We start from the raw sequence: 26142 nt of genomic DNA, 5'->3' as shown, positions 1-26142 counted from the left end.
CATCCTGCTAAAAAAATGTATTTCCACAATAGTATGAAATTGCAGCTCATCGGAGGGTCCTGGCTTTCCGAATATGTTGTACCTTCTCCACTGTCACCAGGTAGCTAATTACTTGATTTCCTTGTTATTGTTGAACATGAACCTTAAAACATTCCTTTGGTGACCGCATGGCTTCTCATAGCACATTAACAGGTCTTCTAGGATCAGTCATGTATATCCTTGTCTGAGGCCAGCACGTGGAGATCCATTTATAGGCCCCGACTGCACCCTTTAGCCATTGCCTATTACTATATGGTTATGCCTGTGTTCCTGCATTGATAGTGTTTCTACTCTGCTGCACACCACATCCACCAATCTGCAGCTCAACCACTTTTGTTTATGTCTGACACTGCAGTTGCAGTCATGTGACTACCGCTGCCTATCAAGCAGTTCCATTTCCTTGACTGCTAGTTTAACATTACAGCATATAACATACAATATTGTTGTTATGGTAATGATGGTCACGTGCACCGGCTCCTTTTATTAGAAGGGAGCCAGTCCTGACAGCTGTCTTTTATACTTAAAAATGCTTCACCTACATGTTTACTGTGCTTTGTAGGTATGCCATTTGTTTGCATCGTACACTTTGTTCACCGTGACGGGGGGAGACTTAGGTTGCTACACAAAACTTTGGTATTGTTGAATGGGGATAAATACTGCAAATGTGTCACTGTTTTGTTACCTTGATAAAGGTGAGCTGCACCCCACCGAACCATCGCTCTAGTGCAGTCTTTTTTCACTATCTCCTACCCACCTTTAGTTTGTTTAGTTTTTTGTATGTACTCCTGTATAATAATGTACTCATGTATAATGAATGTAACACTCCCAACATAGATAGACATAGATAATACATTTTTAGTACAATTTCTGTGTTTTAATTTACATTGCTAGTACCTTCCAGGCATACCAATTACAGGTCTATCACATTGCACATCTGCAAACTAGACTCCACTTTTGTCTGTCCTACCTTTAATATGTTAGTTATAAAAGTACTGTTCTCATATTACCTTGCGGGCTAATCTCAGCTTCTACCCTTGTCTGATCCTCCAATCATTGCTAATTGAATTTTCTGGATTTCCATAGCTAACATTACAGCCTCCAGGTTTGTCTGATTTGCACATTATTTCTCTCCACGGTGATGGAGCAGGTAGAGCATTTGCCTAGTTAAGAGGCGGATAGAAATGAATAGTGACATTGATTCCCATTAAAGTGGCGTACACCTCACTGGCCACATCTTCTGCAGGAAAATAGAATCCTATGACCGGTTTCATAAAGTGAACTACACAGAAAAAAGCTTAATGTGCTCTGTGCTCTTGAGAGACACCTCTGACAACTAGAAGTTGAAAAGTGTTGGAGGTTGGACTATTGATGTGATGTTGACACTTTTGCATAATTTTTCTTTCTCCAAACTAGTAGTTTAAAAGTTTATTTTTTCCTAAAATACTGCTTTGTTTAGCCTCATTTAAGGGATATATGGACTTTATTACTTATGTACTGTATATAGTGTCACCATTTTACAGAGTGCTGTACAGAGAATAATGAATCATTCACATCAGTCCTGGCCCCATTGTAGCTTACAGTCTAAATTTTCTACCACACAAATACACAATAGGGTCCATTTTTGTCTGTACTCAGTTAACCTACCAGTATGTTATTGGAGAGTGGGAGGAAAGCACATCATCCTGAGGAATACCATGTAGACACAGGGAGAACATACAAATTCCACAGTTATAGTCTCTACATTGGTTGCCTGTATTTCAACGAATCTAATATAAAATTCTTCTACTAACATACAAGGCCGTCAGCAAAATTGCACCGACATATATCTCACTTATCTCACAATATCTCACAATTCTACACCTCTGTGCTGCACAAGATCTACCAAAATTCAGCCACATGTCCTCAGACCTACCATATACTTATATATGTATATTATGTATGTGTGTGTGTGTATATATATATATATATTTTTTTTATTTTTATTTTTTTTATTTATTTATTCATTTAACTTGTCACTCAGTTTATAGAAATATTAGAACATAGCAGAGAATAAGCCAGAGCAGATAAAGGCCACCTTAGCTGCTAGAGGCGAGGGGAGCGCTGGCAAACTTCAGCCTGGAGGGGCAAGACTCGACTCGGCAGCCTATTTTAAAGGATAAAAACCCAGGTGGCCCAGTGACCCAGCCCAAGGTAGCCCATTATGGGACCGGCCTGAGGGGCAGATGCCACCCTGCCCAGCCTGCCCCTGGCTGAGGCCAACTGTTGCCCATTATTATGCATATAGCAACTCACTCTGGAGCACATTGCTAATGGGGGGTTTTCTGCCAGGTGATCAGTGTCATACACACAAAAGACGCATTAGACTGATCCTAAGGACTGCCAGGGTATTGCAAGGTGCCATACCCCATACCTGCCTACTCCTGATTTCCGGGTACCTCTCCTGGACTCATGTGAGAGCAGGTCATCCTCCCGCATCTCGCCTACTTTCTAATTAGGTGGGCGGGACGGGGACCTTCTTGAGATTTCATCATAGCAGTGGGGCCAAAATTACACACGACACCTATCACTCTCACAGAGACTCTGGGACTGGTTCAAAGAGTTTTGTTTTTTTAAATGCACGGGTATCGAGCATAAGCACATCTGTATTCAACTAGAAGTGGATATGTGGAAAACCCAGCAGAACGCACAGAGAAAAATAAAAAGTATTCAGTTATTGTCACCCGTTCATAATGTTGTCATTAATGAAAAAACATTAAAAAAAATTCTCTATAAAATATATATATCAGAATGTTTTTAATGTCTACTGAACATAAAATGCATTTTACAGTTGCTCTTGATGGCAAACACATGTTCTAGCATGTATACACATTTGTCATCATGATTACTTGGCACTTACACTGCAAGTTATATGGCTGAAAATCACATAGCTTAGAGATGCCCACAACTTGAATCGGTCGCAGCTGGGTGTGCTTGAGCTTGGCACGCCATTACTGTACAGTGACTATGTGCATATGCCCCTTCCCCACCCGTTCTGCCCATGAAAACGTAGGGTGCCGGAAGTGTATTTTGCATTCAAAGATGAATTGGATGTTCTTGCGTTCACTGGCGTATAGTCCGTTTCTGGGCATGCGCAGTGCAATTTAGCGCAAAATATGGCACATATGAGCATTTACATTCATTAATGAATCAGGCCCTCTAGAGAGATATGTTACAGGGGGTGAAAGAAACGGCCAGCAGTGGTTGATGCCCCAAAGTCTTTGTTCAGTGACAATAACTGTTTTTCGTTTTACATAAACTAAACGGGAAAACTAATTATTCTTGAGAAAAGCAGAATTAGCTCATTTAATATTTGCTTCCAATGTCAGTTACTCATAAATGATAATGATAACTGGTAATAATAACTTATCATATATTACATGTCTTATAGGGTACCAGTGACTTCTGTGTGGCTCCTGACAAATTCATTATGAACATGACACAGGATCAAGTCAGTGCAGGTAAAGGTTGGGCTCCAGGACAATTATACATTTGTGTTGGCTTCAACACGGAGATCATTTTCATAGTGTTACTTCACATTTAGAGACATAATCTGCATGTGGATATTCTCGCTCTTGATTATGACTATATACTGGGCAGTTATGTATAATTTAAGAAATGCATTCTTACTGCCTAGATGGTAATCTACATTGATATCAGTTTTCTTTATAGTGCCTGAGTGCTGTGAATAATTCTAATAACATCTGTGAAATATATAATTATTATGGTGCCGAGTAATAGCAGAGAGGGACAAGGATAACAATATACCTGTCAGTTGTTCATATAATATACCTAAGAGCTGTTCATATTTTCCACTAGAGTCTCCATTTTAGCACATACCATTTCCATGTAATAGAGAGACAAATAAAACAATATATCTAACAGTTGTTCATATAGAAGGTTAATTGGCTGCTATCAAATTGACCTTAGTCTCTCTCTCTCTCTATCTCTGTATGTCTGTCTGTGTGTGTGTGTGTGTTAGAGAATTTAGACTGTAAGCTCCAATGGGGCAGGGACTGATGTGAATGAGTTCTCTGTACAGCGCTGCAGAATTAGTGGCGCTATATAAATACTTGATGATGATAGTTTGCTTGAACAATACTCAGTGCTTCTCTGATTCATTCCTCTCTTCCCCCATATTCAGCAAAAGATTATTTCCAACCTATCAACAACTCTATGTACAAGGAGTCTGTCACAAACATACAGAATCCTCTCACAAGCACAGTTTTGCTTTCTCATTAAAAAAGAAAATATATAGTTTATGAATAAAATATCTGAAAAAAATAACTTCATAAAATGATAATAAAAGAGTAACCTATCGTGTGCTTTTTATCAAGCACTATTTATTTAGTTAAAGGAATATTAAGGATATTGGAGGTCAACTAGGGTGTTATAAGGTCTTTAAATGGTTTGTTTTGTCTAGATGACTTTTAATATTCTTATGTTTCACAGGGGGGTGTGTATTCTCACATAGATGTATATATAAAATAGAGGAATTATAAACTGATTTTTTTTATTAAGGATTCATTGAGATTAGAAAAATAGTGTATCATCATTAATTTGCTGGCAGCGTTTTTCATAGCTCAATGAAGAGCACTGGTGCAAAGGAAAAAGATGGTGTTGTCTATAGCGACCTATCAGATATTTGAATTTCTTTTTTTAAATTGGAATTTGATTGGTCACTACTAGCAACACGACCATTTATCTTTGCACCAGTGTTTTATAGATGACTGTGGCAAATCCCCTTATGAGGATGGAACAAGGAAACCACCATTTGTTACCTGTCTGCTGTGTGCAAGGCTCTTGTAGAGAACCCAAATCAGTTGGGGGTATGAATTATTCATTTGTGTGCCATTCCCTTTTAAATGTGATAAAACAATCTATTGTTTATATTTAAGTCCCAAGCATTTTCAAAGTGTTGTCCAGTAAGGAGAGGAGCCAAGCAGACACACACATTAATTGCTATTCAGGAACAGTGAAAAGATGACCAAGCTCATATTACTTATGTGTTCCTTGTTCCTTTCACTGCAATCCATTTATGTCTCCTTTATTATAGCACACCTATTAAGTAGCATTAAAAACATATTGGGAATCACTAAAAGAATCCTATTTTGCATTTGTCTTTTCAGAAGTTATTCATTACTACCTATACTGCAGCCAAAGTCTGAGGAATCCTTTCCAGCAGGTACATAGAGTCTCCTCTTGTCATTCTAGGGGCAGCACGGTGGCTTAGTGCACTTCTGGAGTCATGAGTTCGATTCCCGACCATTGCCTTATCTGTGTGGAGTGTGTATGTTCTCCCCGTGTTTACGTGGGTTTCCTCCCACAATCCAAAAATATACTAGTAGGTTAATTGGCTGCTATTAAATTGACCTTAGTCTCTTGGTCTGTTTGTCAAGAAACTTCTGTCTGTAAAATAGTACCCACTTACATTGGACTTCCAGCAAGAGTCCTCAATGGGTTTTTCAATGTCATTATGTGATCAACTACTCCTTCTTCTCTTTTCCAATGTTTCATAGACTGACAAGCCCGTTTCGTCTTTTACTTATTCATTTATTATATACCTCTTTATACAAAAGTGAGGTTATTATATGTTTAATATCCTGTAAATAATATCTGCATAAACAGTGATTTCTGAAGTCATTGCTTCAGTATTAATTAGGAAAGCTTGTGTATTATAAGGTATAACACACAACTACTGTAAATTATTAAATATATTGCATGTCATCTTGGATTTCTCCTCGATGACTTCTAATATCCATATAATTTATGATAAGGAGTACATTATCTGATATATTCTTTATTGTGACTAAGTACCAGTATCACAGGCTCTTCAAAGAGTCAAGTAACAATCGCTAAGATTACATATTAAGCCCCTCTATGTCTTTCTCCAGGTTCTCAATGTTTTCCAGAAATCACTCACCACCATGCAAATCCAGGTTCAAGGTTTACTTCAGTTTGCGGTGCCTCTATTCCCTACTGCCAAGGTGAGACATGGCTCCTTGTAAATGCGGATAATGCCCTTTGTAGCTATAGCTTATGACAAATAATCTTTATAGTGCTGTACATGAGATTATTGTCATTGAACAGTAAATATGTCATAGCTAGAAATTATTTTGGGATTCAGCCAATTAAAAAACGGTTTTAACCGACTTTCTGCTCGGAGGAATTCAAATCCTAATTTTCTTTTGTTTTTTTTATGCGATCACAGAATTATCTTTTCTGAGCTAACATTAAGGATAACATATGGCTCAATTAAGAGCAAGTTTACTAAATTGTTGTGTGGACATTTTTTGTTTGCTGCTGCTCTGATCTCATAATTTGTGATCTGATGCCTCTTAAATGTAATGTGCCGCCACTTTGTGGGACCAAGTCCCAGCTTCTGTGAGACCACTGCAAAACATTCTATTGCACTCAACTTCTGTAGGGTATAAAGATATATGAAGTCATGTCACAGTCTCAAAGTGCTGCTAGTGTCATTGTAATTTAAAGTACATAAATGAATCTTCCAATGGATGCAATATGTTCACTATGGCTTTTATATTATATTTATCAGAAAGATCTTCAGGGCATACAACTCCTGCTAAACTCATCTGAGTCTAACCTGCATCAGCTCACTGCACTGCTGGACTGTAGAGGACTCCATAAGGTGAGCTGGGTACAGTTCATGAATTACACATGAATTAGTTCAGTTCATTTGCATAAAACAAAATGAGTTTCTTTCTTTCAATAGACTATGGCATAACTCCCTGCACATTTACTATGTGGAGGCTTAGATGCAAGTGCTTAATAGAATTTATATTTAAAGACCACCTATTGTCTTCACACATGTTTTGGGGCGTGCTAATATTCATGAGAATATAGCTTATTACTTCACTAGGAATTTGTGATGTTATTGAAGCACTTTTTAACTAATATCCACAATGTCACTAGTGCCTAGTGATTTGATATGCTGCATTCTCATTAAAATATTGAATCTGCATATAGAGGACCTGATTCATTAAGGCACGCAAAACAAATAACATGTTTTTTTTGTTTTTTTTAAAAAGCAGGTAATTCACATACCTATTATTATTATTATTATTATTATTATTATTCTTTATTTGTTACCTAGACCTGTATTCAATAAGAGACCTATTTTCAGATCCGCTTGTAGTTGAACACAGGTCTAGGTACGCTCTACTTTGACAGACACAATACACTGCAGGATATGTCCAATACATATGTATAATATAAAGTCCCTGCAGAATGCCTATTACAAAAAAAATATTCAATGATAATAATATAGTCATAAATGAAAAAACATTTTTTTTCCATTATTTTAATTCCATGCAGTACATCTATCATGATGTTCTTAATGTTTAAAATACATCAAATACATTTTTACAGTTGCTCCTGATTGCAAACACATGTTCTAGCATGTAACACATACCTTTGAGATGGCCATAGCTTGAATTCGCACATTGCTGCACGTGCTGGAGCTTGGCATGCACTTACTGTACATTGACTACATGTATACGCCAATTCCCTCCGCGTTCCGTCCCTCTAATTGTAGGCTGTCGCATAGGTACTGTGCCCTCAAAGATGAATTGGATGCTGCTGCGTTCACTGGTTTATAGTCCGGTTCTGGGCATGCGCAGAGCGATCTTACGCAAAAAATGGCATGTATCGGCACTTATGTTTCTTGATGAATTAGGCCTAGAACAACAACATCCAAAATTGACAAGTGACCATTGTGCATAAAAAAACTAAGAAAAAAATGAATGGTACTTGTAATCACTTTGCACATTGTCTCTCTTTTTAAGGATTATGTGGAAGCTCTTATTGGCATCTGCTATGACGGTGTTGAAGGACTTCTCTATCTGGGACTGTTCTCTATCCTGGCAGCATTTGCATTCACTGCCATGGTATGTGCTGTGCCACGGGCCTGGAAGCATTTGGTTGCAAGGTGAGCATTCTGTATACTTACTACTGAATTATACCTTATTACCATGAGAATGTGTGTTTGTCACTGTAGAATTCATATTGTCTGTTATATGAATATATTTATTTGATTTCTTTCCCGATCACTTTAGAAAAGCTCCAAAATCAATGGTTTTTAACCTCTCATTTTGCTAAAATGAAAGAAGACGTACGATTAATGTACACTGCACATTAACTAAATATGCAGCACAGTGGCGAAGTAGTTAACATTGCTGCCCCACAGCTCTGGGGTCATGGTTTCGATTCCTACCATGGCTCCACCTGTGTGGAGTTTTTATGTTTTCACGTGGTTGCGTGGGTTTCCTCCGGGTACTTTGGTTTCCTCCCACACAGTCCAAAAACATACTGGTAGGTTAATTGGCTTCTGAAAAAATGGAGTGTTGGTGTGTAAGGGAAATTATGCTGCAAACCCGAATGGGACAAAGGTAACACGTGGAGAATGTAAGATACCGAAGTCTTAACTTGTTACCCTTCACAAAGTAGCGGCTGACAATAGTCATGAGAATTCTGCTATCAATTTACTTTACTACATAGTAGATTTATATGAGATATGTTATCACTTTGCGCTATTAAATATTGTTTCTCAGTGTCCCATAAAAATTCAAGCAATAGGTTGTGAATCTGATTCAAGGACATCATTTGGGTCCTGCCAAAATGTAGTAATGAAGAGTTAGTAATGTTTTGTGCCCTTCTAAAATCATGGATTTGATTTGCAGTCATAGATGTATGTGAGGGGCCTTTGATTTATGTCAGTGTTAACAATTGAGAGTTATTGTTTCAGGGACAGAGACTACAATGACATAGATGAGGAAGATCCCTTTAACCCACAAGCTCGCCGCATAGCTGTGCATAACCCCAACCGGGCTCAGCTGAGGAGTTTCTGCAGCTTCAGCAGCAGTTTAGGCAGCCAGGCCAGTCTGCAGCCACCTGCTCAAACCGTCTCCAATGCACCGGTTGCCGAGTACATGTGAGTAATTACTACAACCTACTGGGAAGGATAGGTAAATACAGATTAATCCATCAATGGTAAATAGTGATGTACACTTCAATTCTAGATTCTAAATGTGTCTGTTCTTGTATGCAAAGTTCTAACTGTACACAGGGCTGTATATACCATATAGGCAACATATGTGCATGCCTATGGCTATACTGTTCAGAAGGGTAATATAAAAATAGCTGTATGTTCATTATATTTACATTTTTCTCTACTTTATCATTGATTTCTTAGTATTTCTTCCTTTTTTCCCTACAAAATAATGAGACAGGGCCATCAGCATTTTTGATGCATAATTATAGAGTTAGGCCACCATCATGTTTTATTTATAGAGTGCCACAGATTCCATAGCGCTGGACAATCATCTTACAGTTATAACATACGTCTCTGACATACATGGTCATAATAAACACAATAATAGATAAATGAATACAATTAAGCTTAATAACATACGAGTGGACAGTCATGAGCTAGCAATTACAGCATGATCGGATGTCGGTACAAATTCTATCAGTGAGAAAACAAACACCAGAAGATTCTGCTTGAGACAAAACAGGATCATATGTGAAAGACAGACATGAAACATAAGGTACCACAGCGTTCATTTAACTCACATTATCTTCGGTAGCGTCAACTTAAATACAGTACAGCACGTTTTTTTAAAGTTAGTACAGTGATCAGCCAAAACATTAAAACCACTGACAAGTGAAGGGAATAACATTGATTATCTCTTTATAATTGTTCCTGTCAAGCAGTGGGATATATTAGACAGCAAGGGAACAGTCAGTTCTTGAAGTTGATGTGTTGGAAGCAGGAAAAATGGGCAAGTGGATCTGAGCGACTTTGACCAGAGCCAAATTGTGATGACTAGACGACTGGGTCAGAGCATCTCCAAAACGGCAGGTCTTGTGGGGTGTTCCCAGTATGCAGTGGTTAGTACCTACCTAAAGGAAGGACAACCAGTGAAACAATGACAGGGTCATCGGCACCCAATGCTCAATGACGCACATGGGGAGCGAAGACAGGTCCGTCTAGTCCAATCCCACAGAAGAGTTACTGTAGCAGAAATTGCTGAAAACATTAATACTGGCTATGATAGAAAGGTGCTTGCTGTGTAACCAGACTAGTCAGAGTGCCCATGCTGACCCCTGTCCACCACCGAAAGCGCCTACAAGATCCCCACACCCCACATCTCACATCCCCACAGATGCGTGATCTAGTTGAGCATCTGTGGGGATGTGAAATACCTGGGGGTAAATGTATTAACATGCGGGTTCTTTAACACCCGCGAGTTCAGCGTCTTCGGCGATTAAATTTAAAGCGGCGCTGCATTGTAAAGGGAAACTTCCCTTTACAATGCAGCGCCGCTTTAAATTTAATCGCCAAAGACGCTTAACTCGCGGGTGTTGAAGAACCCGCATGTTAATACATTTACCCCCTGGTGTGTGATATTTTTCTTTTTGGACTAAAAGGATCTGCTACTAATGCCAGACACCACAGGACATCTTCAGAGGTGTAGTGGAGTCCATGCCTCAACGGGTCAGAGCTGTTTTGGCACCACAAGGTGGACCTACATAATATTAGGCAGGTGGTTTTATTGTAGTGGCTGATCAATGTATATAGACAATCTAAACCTATCCCAGTCATTAGCTTCTTAACCCAAGACATTACACCATGAAGCGCACATGACTATTTAAGTCTGTTTTAAATGTAAACTTGGCCAGATCTCCACATGCACCCTAAACAAAGACTGATTTGGTCATCTCTACAATAAATCAAAGGGCAGAAACTTAACGAAAGTTGCTTTAGTGGAAACGTATATATTTTGTTTCACAGATACCAGTTATCCCATATGTGTTGCTAAGTGGCATTTGACATACTAATGTGATATTTCCCCAGGGTCCACTAATGTCTTAAAGCTCTTCAAAGATCTTTGATGTATATTTTCTCTCCGCTGCTCTCTTCTGTAGGAACCAGGCAGCCCTGTTTGGCGGAAACCCTCGCTATGAGAATGTGCCGCTGATTGGGAGAGGATCACCTCCACCCACGGTACGCTGGGCCTCTGAATCCAAATCTTTTTTGTAGCAGAATTATTTGCAATATAAAAAACTGTTGATTTAAAGGAAAAGACAAAGTAACAATGTTTTTTTTATACAGAAATACTCCTCCGTCTGCTGTCCTAAATGATCTGTTTTCAAAACCTAATTTAATCAATTGCCAGGCCAAGATGAATAAACTTCTCTCCTTTATTTGCTGTTTTTAAGCAACTTTTAAGAGAGAGAGAGAGCGAGAGAGAGAGAGGGAATGCTGTATGCAAAGAACATGACTGCGACTGTTCATCTGAGAACTGCCAGTGTAAACACACATTAATGCTTTAATGACTCACAGTTTTGGCAGAATTGCAACTGAAGCATCAAAAGCTGTGTGTAACAAACCTTTTTATTTTGTGAGTTTTGCATTTTTGAAATCCTTCTACCTTGATATCCCTGATAAGCAGAGACTTGGGTTTCCTCTGCAAATGGGAGTTCCCAGATTCTGCAGAACCTTTAACTTGGCTCCATATTTGGAACACTTTCTAATCACAGTATATGGGATGCATGAGATCTCTGAAATTAACAGCAATAATAATACTCTCAGAATTGTGGGCAGTGTCTGAAGCTGTAGAGGTATGAAGCAGTGGTACTTCCACTATGTTTTGCACAATGTAAAGATTAAATCATCTCTTCTGTTATACAATATAAGCGGGTTCAGTGTCATTCATGAGTAAGATATAAAAGATCCTTATGGTACTTATGAGTTAGCTAAGGATAGTTTGCATGTCATGCCCTGAGTGGCCACATCAAAGATGAATGGCACATAGTAGGATACTCTGAACCAGGCTTAGGTAACCTGTGGTTCTTCAGCAGTTGTGGAACTAAAAGTCCCAGCATGTCCTGGATTACTTGGACTTTTAGTCCCACAACAGCTGGGGAACCACAGGCTGTCAACCTGCTCTATAGCAACAACGCCCTCCTTAGACTATACTGTAGGTAGGTCATCACTTTGTATTTGGCTTGTGGGCATCACAGACGTATAACAATATGTAAGCCATTGTTAAACAGCAACCAGCTGCTTGTCCTTAGCTTTGGTTTTCTGACCTGCCGCATTGAGTCTCTGAATCATGGAGATTTCCATAACAACCCCTCTGCTAGGGTTCCAGATATAAAATCATATCCAAGCTGCATCCTTTTAGGACTTAAAGCTGATTGAGCAGTGTGACATCTGAATTTTCTATAGCTTACATTCTGAGGCCTATATTGCTGTAACAATCAATCCCTGTCCACAGCTTGTTAACCATGTTTATATACAAATATCCCTAAACCCACATGTTCCAAATTCCTGGTCTTCAGCAACTATTAACAGAACGATCATGGGAGATCCTACCTGTACTTTTTGTTAAATACATATTGTTATATGACAAATATAATTATATTTTAATCCTGCCCTAGTTCTGCATTGCAAACAGGGAACATCACTTTCATGAACATGGGTTATGTTTACGTAAAAAAGCTGAAAATTAGAAAAATGTTGTCTGGCGCACAGAAACAAACAATATAAAAAAATCACTATGTGTCAGCATATACATAAAGGAGAATTTTGTGCACAATATAGCTATATGGGAGTTAAGCTCACCTGCCAGCATTAGGGCATCTCCTGTAGGTGAGTCCCTAATCTACTGATACATATTTATATTCAGGGTGTCTGATTTAAAACCGTATTGTGCACAGAACTCTCCTTTATGTAGTTGCTGACACATAGTGATTTTTATATATTGTTTGTTTACGAGCGCCGGACAACATTTTTCTGTTATTTGCACTTGCACATCGGTCTTATTTATCCTTGGCTGTCGTCTGAAATGATTTTATTCACTTGTACACATTTCATTCATTTAAAGAAGTGCACCTTTTTGTCTCACTATTTCTGGTATAAAAAGCTGAAGCACAAATCTTTTAGCTCACTGCATCCTGATGCCTGAATGGCTGTCTCTGTTTTAATTCTTTATATTGTATAAAGCCAGGGGCATACTGGTTCCATTTATTAAAATCTAGCCATGATTTACTTGTTTAACACTTTTATAGTTATGTTATGAAATCATTTATCTTTAAACACCTTACAAAGCCTGTCTCTTGCGGATATTACACAGTACTAAAATGTCGTGTACTGAAGCCTACTGGACAATTACACATATTGTGCTTGCTAATCCATCTTTTGTTTTCACATGCATGTTTTGGAGCTATATAGTGTAAAAAGTAAGTGTTTTTCTGTGTGTGATGTGCATTGAGAACCTGTTCGTTGTCTCCCTCTGTCCATCCAACCTGTGAGTTTCGTCCAGAAGAAGAACGTGTTTGTCAGGAAGGAGAACACATTTTAATATACTGATACCAAGAATTACACATGGAAGTCATTGTCCAAATAATTCACTAATAGTAAAGTATGCATTAACCCTGAGACTAGCAATAATCTGCACTGCAGTCGTTCCAGGGCATAGAAGAAAATGCTGGGACTTATAGTTCAACAAAAGCAGCAGAGTACCAGTTTGTGCCTGAGATTGGAAATAAAAACAGCTGCAGAGTTTAAAATATTATCCACATTAGAAGTACGTAAATATCCCCTCTGTGTTCTGTAAGACACTGTCTAACTGAACTAAGTTGCCAGAGTGGGTGTAAGGTGTTTTGGAACTGGTGCAAAAACATTGTTTTTCTAGGAGGATGTCTTTAAATTTAAATAATTAAAATTGAAAATAAAATATCAGGTGCAAAGCTTATGATAGAGTCCTTTTAGTATGCCCAAATATATTAAATATTTCTCCTTTGTCGGTAGTGAAGGTTTAATTGACACAGGGTAATCTTGTGTACCAGCCAGTGTACACTGCAATCCAAAGGATGATGTAGGGACAATAATGATCACTGATACCTATCAGCATGTGATCAGGATCAATCAGCTGTCATTCAGCACTGACCGTGGCCACAAACTGACCAGTATGCTGCTCTCAGCTGACCACACTTAATAGGCCCCCATAGGATGAGGCCATTCTGATCTTCCAATGTTTGGGCAGTTTTGCACATTATTGTATAACAGCTACCTTACCCAAATTCTCCTTAAACAGTCGTCAGATAGGCTTGAGGTCTTTTACCTATAATTTTAATGGTCAGTATTGAAAGTTGGAGTGAACAGGGGAGATCAAGGTATATTATAACAGAGGCAGTAAGCAAATATCTTTAGCTTAGAGTTTAGTACTATGCTGGTCAAATACTTCTTACAGCTTAGAAGCTGATAATAAATATATGGAAATGTTTTGGGAACATATTAGTTACCTTTGTGGGTTAAACCTGTGACTTGTGGGGAAGCACTTTTAATTTGCGCATCAGATTTATTAGTCCTTTGAAGGACCCTGCAAACATTGTGTTGGTCATTAGCAAATTCTCTTACACCTTGTATTATCACTATTGAGTACGTTGCTTTTTTTTGCTTACTACCTTTTTGATCTGATCTTAACTAAGAGACTATTTATTTGTAGATAGGTTACTGCAGTTTAAAAAAATTCAAGGTGTAGTGTACCGCAAACATTGATGGTCTACGTATAAAGCCCCTTGTTTTGACTTGTCCACGAATCATTACCTTCTATTGATAGTAAGCTGTCTAGCTGTCCCTGTGTACATTATCCTTATACATATATGTCTATGTTGTATGAGTACATTATATACCATGATCATTTACTCAATATTTTTTTATCTGTCTTCCTCTAGTACTCTCCAAGTATGAGGGCCACTTATCTCTCAGTAAATGAAGAGCCATCTAGTATTTATGGGAATGAGTATCCAGCTTAATGCTACCTGTCTGAACCCCTACTTTACCACTGCCCTTCTGCATCCATATTGTGGTGCGGCCAGTGGACATCTTTCCTGCCGCAGAGAACTAACAAAGAACATGCAGCAATAATTGGCAGCAGGCTATTAAGACACAGGCATATCGGATCAAGCAGACACAATTTCCTGAGATGGTGGAGAATGCGCAGGAATCTGCAACAAATGAAAGTGGATCCGAACTACATTCACACCAGTGACCTACCTGGAAAGAACTGCAACGCAGAAATGTAATTCCTTGTATGAAAATATGGAGAAATGAGAAACTTTGGGTGGACACATGATTTTCATGGGGGGATGCCAACTATCCAATTTTTCAAACAAAAATGTCAACATAACAGTATTTTAAAAAAGTATGCATAGCATACTAATAATACAAACATATAAATACCAAAACATATAGTAACTTTATATAGTAATGTGGCTGTATAATAGTTTACAACTCACTACAGGTGTCTGCAATGGTCCTGCAAATACACATTGAAAGAATGGTTTCATTCTGTATGGCCACCTGCTGGCCACCAGTGGTAGCAGCTGCTGGAGTTGTATATTTGGATTGTTATGTTTTGGGGTGTTTTTTAATCTCCAGCTTTCCAATCAATATTCTTACCTTTAATATCCCCATAAACATGTGTATGGAACTGACATCAATCATAAAATACAAGCTCACAACCATACTGGCATTAGATTTGTCTGTTTTCTATGTACAAAGATTATCTTTTGCTGTATTTTGCTACCTTGTCTCACAACAAGGGCGTTAAGGTCACCTGTTTTAATTAAATATGACTGTCCAATTTTATTGGGCGATTGCTTAATTTTTTTATGTGCAACCTGTCTTTCTTCCAGTCCCTTAAAATAAACAACTTACAGACTGGGTATATTTTATTATGTTTTTTGTTTTTGTTTTTTTTTAATGCATATTTTGGTACTCTATAGAAGGGTTTATCAATCATTTTATATCACGTGCCCTCTTACAACAGTAAATGTATACCCAGTAACCCGTATTGTGTGTCAATTTATGCTAAGCACCTCCCAATGGGTATAAATGTTCACCAAGCAAACAATTATGTATTTACATATTTATAAATACCCCGTGTAATTGGCTTTGAATGTGTTTTATTCACAACTAATATATTAAATTGTTATTTTGAACATAACGGGTAGATGTACACCTTGAATGTGTCTGAAGTATTGCTAGTGGTACATGTAACGTGTTTTGAATCCCTGCTGTATAATATGGTATCTAGTATGTTAATTAGTATAGAACAATCTAATATATGCTAGCTGTCACTATAGTCCATGGCCAAAATGACCTCTTTATTTAAACAAAACAGTGACACCCTCTGGTTATGTAAAAGTGCTACGTGGTTCCAAAGGAAATATTTACAGATTTTATTATAATCTTGGATGAAGGATTAGCGATCTCTGTACCATTTCTACTTTATTTTTACTTACAATCTGACATTAATATTGTGTACAAGAAATGTACTGTGAAAGGTTCATGAGACAGATGTGAACGTCCCATTTAATGCTCTTATTGTTTGTCTTCTACCAGCAGACATGAGATTGCACACATAGTCACATCCACTTTTGCTAATAGCTTTTTGGCAATGCATTATATGAGTGCTAAATTCCATTACTACTATTTACTGCCATGAAAACTAGATAATATACCCACAAAGCATTTTTTTAAGCAGGCTGGTGTTCATAAAAATATAATGACAAGGCTGTACCATATCTATTTATCTATGTGTGTGTGTGTGTGTGTGTGTGTGTGTATATATGTGTGTGTGTGTATATATATATATATATATATATATATATATATATATATATATATATATATATATAAAATGTGTATACACACACAAACACCAACATAACAAGGCTTTTCCACCACTGCATTTGGTTGCAAAATTTGCTGTAAACCAGAGCAAATAATCAGACGCTTGCTTTCTTTGTCTAACTTACACTAGACAGATAAAAGCTAAGTGCTGATTGGTTGCTGTAGTTCACTGCAAATTTTACGCTTAAATATAATGTTGGTAAATGAGCCCTGATTGGGTGTAAACTTACAATAACCCAGACCAACCAATCAGCTTTGACTAATCCAGTGAGAGCCAATGAAACCATGTGCATAGTGCTATGGGTTACTGCGCTTTGTTTGTGACTATCCCCCACTTGCTTTAAAGTGCGGTTATGTACTGATGGACGTGCTGAATGTGTACTGTGTAACCACCATCCTAACATGTCATTTTAGGAGCTTAAAAGACCCCAAAATCTTAGTCCCGTGAACATGGGCATCTTCTAACGTTCCTGTCCTATCCTGTTCTCAAAGCCTCCCTGCAGCATAGTGTACTATGTACTTAGACTCATCATATTGTACTAAATGTTAACACCGCTGAAATCTGCAGGCAGCCCTATGAAATCGATGCAAAGAGAATATTTCTCACAATGTTTGTGCTTACAGGATCACTTGCTTACATTATTTTTGGGACTATCAGCGTTAAAAAAAAAACACTTAAAAGTCTTTGAACTTAAACTGCACAACATAAATGCCCATTTGAGCCCTTCAAATGAATTTGCCATGCTCAACAAAAACCACATTGGTGTCTTTATATCATCAAATGAGTAATTGCCTACATAAAATTTAATTATATAGTGATCCCCTTCTTCTATCTGAAGTTACAGTAACAGGGGCTATCTGTCTTTTTATAAAATACTACAACATATAGTCCCAGTGGGGAAGAAGAGCAGCCCGGAACAGATGATTTGCATGGGATATTAGTAGTTTGTGGTATATTGGCCTCATTAGATGGTATGGGCCTTTTTCGTCCTGTCTTCTTGTCTGCTCCCACCTCATTCACCTCTGTGTCCTTGTATTAACCCCCTTGCATGTTATGTACTACGCTTTATGTTTGTCCTGTACCTTGCCTATTATGTCTTATGCATTTTGTTTTATTTTATGATATTAATGCTTCTTGATTGTTATGCCTTTGCTTTTTCTGTATTTTGCTGGTGGACCCTCTACATTTTTGTGCTATGCTCTAATTCCCCATCGTACAGCACTCTGGAATTTTGTGGTACCATATAAAAAAAAGTTAATAATAATACTTCTGAATTAAAAAAAAAAACAACTTAATAAATCATGGTGACAATTCCACTTTAAAGGGAATCCAGCCGGGGACAGAGGTCTTATTCCCTTAACTAGCAGAACAATGGGGGATCCCCACTGTAAGCCCATTTTCAAAATACTCTCCTGGAAGACTGAATTCCAGGAGAGTAGCAGCAGCTCCGTTTCGGCAGCACTGTACTATACAGCAGCCGCGGCGCTGTCAAAGAAGCGTCCGTGGACGCTTCTTTGACAGCGCCACGGCTGCTATATAGTACAGTGCCGCTATGTGTGGCACTTTGTGAGGGGTGGGGTCTCTGGAGACCCAGAAACCCCCCTGCATGCGCCCCTGAGAGTGTGTAGAATGTTTAGAGTGTGAGATACTGGGTATGTGTCAGAGTGCAGTGGATTATTCAGTCAGATGCCTTTGACATTCGCATACAGCTTCACACTATAAAATGCTCCTGATTTTGAAGGCTGGAAAATGGAACAAGCTCAGTGTGCCTGACAGAGGAGTGCTACAACGTTGAAGCTCCGGGAGCAGCGCCACCACCGTTCTGTTAATTAAGGTAAACTATACTGCCCCTTCATATAATTAATACCACGGTGGCTTAGTGCACTTCTGCTTCCCAGCACTGGGGTCACGAGTTCGATTCCCAACCATGGCCTTATCTGTGTGGAGTTTGTATGTTCTCCCCGTATTTACGTGGATTTCCTCTGGGTGCTCTGGTTTCCTCCCACACTCCAAAAACATACTGGTAGGTTAATTGGCTGCTATTAAATTGTGAGTGAGTTCTCTGTACAGTGCTGCGGAATTAGTGGCGCTATAGAAATAGCTGAAGACTAAATACTTGTCTGTGCTACTTTGAAGGAAATACAGCTTTTAAGCTAATACACATGGGCAGTGAAGAATGATGCCTGTTAAATTGTAAACTTTTACTTTGCCCTCACTTTAACAGTGCTTATTAATGCCCCATTGCACAGCAACTATCTAATTAAATAGAGGTTACCATAAACTCCATTGTATTTTTACTGACCGTTGATACTTCTGAACACTGCAGGTCATGTCAAAATTGACATGAAGCGAATTCTTGTCAGAGATTGTATGTGAACAAGTCCGCTTGGCTTATATTATTTTTCAAACTTTCACTGTGATAATGGGTTGAGTTTAAATCACTGAAAGAGGGCAAACAGGTTACATGTATCACTTAAATCTTTTATTAGGGCTCATTCAGACAAGTGTATTCAAAAAGAACACTATGGGCCTGATGTAGAGTAGGACACAAGTCCTTTTGCACCTCTCTGCGCTTTCAGAGATGGGACGGAGGAGGTAGTGGGCGAGCCTAGTAATGTAAAGGTGTGTTCATGCTCTTAATATGCTATTTTCAGTTGAAAACAACCGCAGATAGGTCTCTAGGAGATGTATCTTTTGCGGGTGCTTTCAGCTGGTAGAAGAAACCTTGCTGTATTAAAGAAAATAATTTAAAAAAATAATTAAATTAAAAATAAAAAAAGGTTGGCATAACCAACCCTTGTGCTGTTTGGGGGGGAAAAGAACAATTTTTTTATTTATTTTTTTACATTTTTATTTTTTATTTAATTATCTGCTTTACAGGGTGCTGTTTGGGGGGAAAAGAACAATTTTTTTATTTATTTTTTTACATTTTTATTTTTTATTTAATTATTTGCTTTACAGGGTGCTGTGCATGATACACTTGCCTATAAGGCAGATAAAGAGGCGTGTTTGTGCAATTTGCACAGTATTCTAAGTCGCACAGATCTAAAGATCCGTGCCACTCTAAACTCTGTATAAATTACGGGATGCAATTTACACTTACGATTTCAGTGTAAATTGCACCGACTCTAAATGAGGTTCAATGTGAGGAAGCCACTGTGAACGTCGTGCAGTCTTCGGAAGCGTTGATTATTCTGCATTTGGGTCTGACCCGTGGATTTTACTGCTGCTCCTCTGAACAATGATCACGATGCCTGCACGGTTTTCAGTTTGCTTATGTTGCATTTTGTTTGGAACGTGACATGAGAAATGTCTCTAATATACGGTACTCATCTGAACGAGTTCTTAAAGTAAAAGCTTAGAACAGTAAAATAGTAGTTTGTTTCAAACTGTTTTTTTGTTTATATCTATGTTGCATAGTAGGATGGAGGATTTAAATACCCACATAATAATATTAAATATAAATGCATAATAACATTAAATAAAATGGGTTGCAGCAAAAGTACTCTCCAGTCAACTAGTATAAACCAATATACAATAGCAATGTATCGGTACAAGGTATGCCTATAAAATATAATGCATACCTGAGTAATGAAAGTACAGTATAAAGATACATTTAAGTAAAGATGAATATAATTTTTAAACATTGGTGCAAAAGAACTCATCAAATGTTGTTTGGAAAATTAATTACTATTCACCCAGCCCCCACAGATTTTAAATTGAAGACCTGGGGGTATATCTACTAAACTGCGGGTTTGAAAAAGTGGAGATTTTGCCTATATCAACCAATCAGATTCTAGCTGTCATTTTGTAGAATGTACTAAATAAATGATAACTAGAACCTGATTGGTTGCTATAGGCAACATCTCTACTTATTTCAAACCCTCAGTTTAGTAAATATACCACCTAGTGGTGTTGGTACACTGGGAATTCATCTACTCTGCCAGAGTAGATCACACAACAGGGGTTTTAGTATCTCACAAATAGTGTGGTCCTGGACCCTGGACTTATAAAGTTCTGATATTAGTAAGGGCAGGGTGTTCATTTTAGCCCTAGGTGGAGTTCTTTAAGCTCTATTATGCTATAGGTAGAGTATTAGGTTTTCTTCTTACCTGTAGAACACTAGGGAGTGCATTTGATTTGTACTATTTCCACACTGTGTGGCCACATTATTAGGTATAAGTTGCTTACTCATTTACCCTTTCAAAAGCCTGAATTTGTTGTGACCTGAACTTAATAAAATGACAAAAGAATGGCACAGGAACGCTGGCCATATCCAATCCATGGTGTACCATAGTTGCTGCAGACTAGCTGGTGGTGGATTCCAAATGGCTTGATTTGATTGAGAGCTTGTGACTCAAAATGCCACTGCATTACATTAAATTCACTGTTATGTACCTGGATCCATTCCAAGACTTCCCTAGTGATATGTAGCATTGTTTTGCTCAACAAGACCATTTATAGACGGGAACACTGCTGCCAAGAAGGGGTGCACCTAAATAGGAATGACATTCTGAAACCCTATGGAAGTCAAACATAGGTTTACTCATATCAGGGCTGCAAAGACAGACCATTGCAATACCAGCATGCATTCTTCCCACCCAGCAGGATAGTCCCATGGACTTGTGTGTCTCACCATATCCTACTCCTCCTGGGTGCGAAAGATCGAAATCCATGTTATTCCTATCCTACAGGGTTCATGCTCGGCATTCCTTAGTGCAGTTCCTTAGTGTAGCAATTCCTGCTACACTTATCCCAGCACATGGCACCCAACATGAGACCTTTACTGTCACTTAAATCTTTACACAGTGCCTAAGTGGTTAGCACTTCTGCCTCACATCGCTGGGGTCATGAGTTCAATTCCCGACCACAGCCTTATCTGTGTGGAGTTTGTATGTTATCCCCGTGTTTGCGTGGGTTTCCTCCGGGTGCTCCGGTTTCCTCCCACACTCCAAAAACATACTAGTAGGTTAATTGGCTGCTATCAAAATTGACTCTAGTCTCTCTGTCTGTCTGTCTGTGTATATTAGGGAATTTAAGCTGTAAGCTCCAATGGGGCAGGGACTGATGTGAATGAGTTCTCTGTACAGCGCTGCGGAATCAGTGGCACTATATAAATAAATAGTGATGATGGTGATGACCTTTACTATCACTTAAATCTTTTCTCCATTGCCCCTCTGAATGGCAAACACTTGATCCGTTGGCACCTGCCTAATTGTTTGAATCGCATTAATCTTCAATTACAATGGGGGGAGGGGGGGTGTCTAATTAACTGACCAGATTCTGTCATTTCAGTGTGTCCTGCACAAACAATACTTTTCCCACATTTCTAGTTTTAATCCAGCACAAGGCAGACTTGTCACAATAAATAATAATATATGTTATAGTATTTGGATATTCTGTTCTTCCATTTAAAAGAAAAGAAAAGGCAGCTTCACACTGCTGGAAGGTGCGGACTAACAGGTTCAGACAGACTGTCATATCTGTGAATTGGATGCACACTGAACAATCCGATCCCGGCCACAGCACAAAATAAAATCAAAGAAGTAAGGGACTAAAAGAAAAAGATAAAACTGTACGGTGGAATATTTTTTTCTATTATGGGTATTAAATAACAAATGTGTATTGTGGAAGTAGGAATAACTGATACTGTAACATGTAGAGTCTTTAAGCATACCATACACGTTGGCATACAATGTTAAAATCTGAATAGGTTTAACTAAATTGTAAGGAAATCAAATAGTGTGGGTTGGTGACAAAAGATGACAGGAGATCAGATGTAGATATCTCTATCTATCGATACTATGATCGGGAATGGTAGAAAAGTGTAATCTAAAAGGGTCAATTTTACGTTTTTGGAGGTTTTTGCACTCAATTAGATTAAGTTAACAAATAACAGAAATCTAATAACTAATATACTAATAAAATAAGCATCACTGGCTTGCTGAAAGAGACAAAAGTATTATTGTATAAAGAATGAAATAAAAAATAACTTAATAATATGTATCCCTCGCAAATAGAAATAAACCAGAAAATAGCAAAAATAAAATAGGAAGATCACAGACATAGTGAGGATGATATATTTATATAAGTGGCAGACTGATACAAGCCAGGGGTAGAACACAACATTAATGGGCAACATAACAAGATATGGTGAGGACCCAGTGATGCTGGTCCACCCTCACGAGTCCCAGGCTCTCCTGAGCATGTGTGGAGGTTGGCACATGCGCATGAAGCCCCAAATAGTGGCACACAGGTAATGGCGGTTGGTCGACTAGGTTGACAAGAGGGACTTAAAGTAGGTTTGCGAGAAAGTATGTTGAAGTAAGAAGAGAAAATACATTTGGCCATGCAGTGAAGTTGCATGGCCAGGTCATAGCGCCACCTGGTGACACGCAGAGAGCCTCCATGTGTTTATGATGCTGTTACTGTGCACAAGTGAGCACTGGAAATGAGCATGTATGTCTACCTTATTCCACTTCCTTCTTCCCAACTCTATGGGACAAGGATTATTGTGAGAAACCAATAGGGAAAAATGTTAAGGATTATATAGGACATGGATTATTTATAATGAAAGTAATAAGGATTACAATGGATCTATAGGAAGGATTATAATTAATGCACTGGGGATGTATGACTGATTGTAATACTAGGTTATGAATGTGCTATATTGTTGTAATACTAGGATATTGCTGATATATGATGCAGGGTAAGGGATATGTATCTGAATACTGAGTAACGTGAGAATTGTAATGAAACCAATGATACACATGCACACACACATAAGGAAGGTACAAAGTAAGCAAATAATTCACAGTAATGGAAACTTGATAATGTATCATCAACTTTAAACAGTTTTATATTATATGTGTGACATTGTTATTGAATAATATACGTTACTGAGATCTGTGTGCAATCTTTCCTGGTATAAGTATCTTTGTCCCTGTGGTGTGTTATGCGGCTTTGCAGTACAAGACTAATGTTTAGGAAGGCTAAATAGAAAGATGCCTCTTAGACCATCTATATTATAGTCACGGGTGCCATTTATTCAACGTCATATAAAATGCAGAACTTGTAGTATACCCCAATAATTAGTAAGATATTAGCTATTAATTGTCATTAAGAATTTGCCTATTAGTTTTCCTACTTCAGTTGTGATGGATGGGGGAAGATGTCCATTGGGAATGACCAGTATGGAACAGATGCCTCCCTACCCCCTAACCCAGCCAGCCCCTGCACACAATAAAGACAGTGATCCTCTGCACTCTCCATGTACAAATTGGGGTGCAAGAGAAGCTGCCTGCCCGCATTGTATAAACGAAAAAACCATAGATACATTGTATTCACCAAATACACAATTAATTCTACTACTTTTCTATATTAAAAACAGGTATTATTTGCACATATCCACTTATATTTTATGCTGACCAACTCACACCAAGGTCTTCCCATTCTGGCCAGTCCTAATATGATCAAATGCTATGCTTTTTTATCTGGGTTAAAGTCTTACCTGCACACAGCTTTAAAGGCAAGTTTTTCCCAAGCACTAGCAGCCATGGACACCTGGAACTCACTTGACACAAGTTGGGATTAATTAATGTAAAGAACTAAAAATAATGGGATGCAAGAAAGTTGAAACTTACATTGTATAAACAAAAATTAAATTTAAATATATATATATATATATATATATATATATATACACATACATACACAGCGGCGCACCCAGGGTTGTTTCCTGTTGCCTGAAACCCCCCTCCCAGCCTGGGGCACTGTATGCTTGAGGTGGCTTGGCCCGTGTATATGATGGGGATAGGAAGAGTTGGAGAGCAGCCCAGCACTGTCTAAAATTATAGACATGCCCCCATGCATATTGGTTATGCCCATTGGCTGAATGGCATGGAAACCCTTCTCTAGAAATCCTGCCTTTGCCCCTTATATATAATATATATATAGTTATTCTTACCCCAGCCATACACCAATCCTTTAGCTCAGCTTGAGCTCCAATTGACACAATCAATGTCCAATTCTGGGAGCACAAAGTTGTCGAAGTGAAAATTTAGAAACAACGGTATGAAAAATGTAAGTGAATGTAATTTGATAGTTTTAGAATTAAAGCAGTAGGAGAAGTGACGGTATGGCAAACCTTAGTATAACAGCCCAATTCGACCTCTGGGAATACATGCACTGCAATACTGCTGCCTTGGCCAACTTTGGATCTAATTTTACTGTTTGCTTTAGCACAGGCTGGAAGAGGAAATCTGTCATCTCCTCTGCTTCTCCCTTAGCCTACTTGTCCAATTAGTGCAACCCCAGGAATTTCAGATTACATTTACATATAAATATCTGATGATGATGATGATTGCTTGCAGGAAACGGTGCTTAGAGGTCAAGAGGAGGCAACCTTGTGGCCAGCTCTGTAGGTGGGGCAGCATGGTGGCTAAGTGGTTAGCACTCTGCTTTACAGCACTGTGGTCATGAGTTCAAGAGTTCAATTCCCAACCATGTCCTTATCTGTGAGGAGTTTGTATGTTCTCCCTGTGTTTGTGTGGGTTTCCTCCGGGTGCTCCAGTTTCCTCCCACACTCCAAAAACATACTGGCAGGTTATTTGGCTGCTAACAAATTGACCCTAGTCCGTGTGTCTGTCTGTCTGTGTGTGTTAGGGAATTTAGACTGTAAGCCCCAATGGGGCAGGGAATGATGTGAGTGAGTTCTCTGTACAGCATTGTGGAATTAGTGGCACTATATAAATAAGGGTGATGATGATAGAAGTCTCATTTCTACTGTGGCAACAGTGGAGAAGATGAAGTTAGTTACTAGGGAGGGATTCCCCAGGGATATTTAAGTACCAGGTGGAATACTAATTTTTCATAGAATACCTCCAAAACACATGCAAAAGATAAAACAATATAATTTTACAGATTTTAATAAAACCAACATATTTAACATGTTAACAACCGTAAATAGATTATACATACTAAACAATAGGATCTAAATCTGACTCCTAAATTCAATTATTCCCGGTTATAATAATAATAATAATAATAATAATAATAACCTGGGAAATATCTTGTACTTTTGAAGATGATAGTATACACACACTGCCATCGTGTGGCGTGCTGCAGAACTACACGCCTTTATGAAGAAGCAGCGGTTCACCGACTATAATGACTACTAAAATTTGGTGGTAGTAGACTGGCGCTATAAAAGCCCTTGTATGCTGACAATTTCCCCGGATGAGATATGGTGTTTCGGGGACGGTTTTTAACATAGATTTCCTTGCTGCCACATTAAAAATGGCGCCCATAGGAGTTGAAGTTCCTCACACGCATGCGCAGA

The 26142-nt window shown here is 38.4% G+C and overlaps 1 protein-coding gene across 1 annotated transcript in view; it reads left to right on the top strand.

Annotated features, from left to right (window-relative positions):
* The window catches only part of TTYH2 (tweety family member 2), a 67539-nt gene extending 51427 nt beyond the window's left edge, over positions 1 to 16112 (top strand). Inside the window, exons 7-14 of the mRNA XM_075216835.1 lie at positions 3467 to 3536; positions 5205 to 5260; positions 5970 to 6062; positions 6632 to 6724; positions 7881 to 8023; positions 8840 to 9025; positions 11023 to 11101; positions 14839 to 16112. Of these exons, the coding sequence (XP_075072936.1) occupies positions 3467 to 3536; positions 5205 to 5260; positions 5970 to 6062; positions 6632 to 6724; positions 7881 to 8023; positions 8840 to 9025; positions 11023 to 11101; positions 14839 to 14919 (801 nt within the window). The 3' untranslated portion in view covers positions 14920 to 16112. The remainder of the gene's footprint in view (positions 1 to 3466; positions 3537 to 5204; positions 5261 to 5969; positions 6063 to 6631; positions 6725 to 7880; positions 8024 to 8839; positions 9026 to 11022; positions 11102 to 14838) is intronic.
* The last annotated feature ends 10030 nt before the right edge of the window (positions 16113 to 26142 follow it).

This window comes from Mixophyes fleayi, chromosome 6 (genome assembly GCF_038048845.1).
Source record: "Mixophyes fleayi isolate aMixFle1 chromosome 6, aMixFle1.hap1, whole genome shotgun sequence".
Classification (NCBI taxonomy): domain Eukaryota; kingdom Metazoa; phylum Chordata; class Amphibia; order Anura; family Limnodynastidae; genus Mixophyes; species Mixophyes fleayi.
This window is presented reverse-complemented; position numbering and strand designations above follow the sequence as displayed.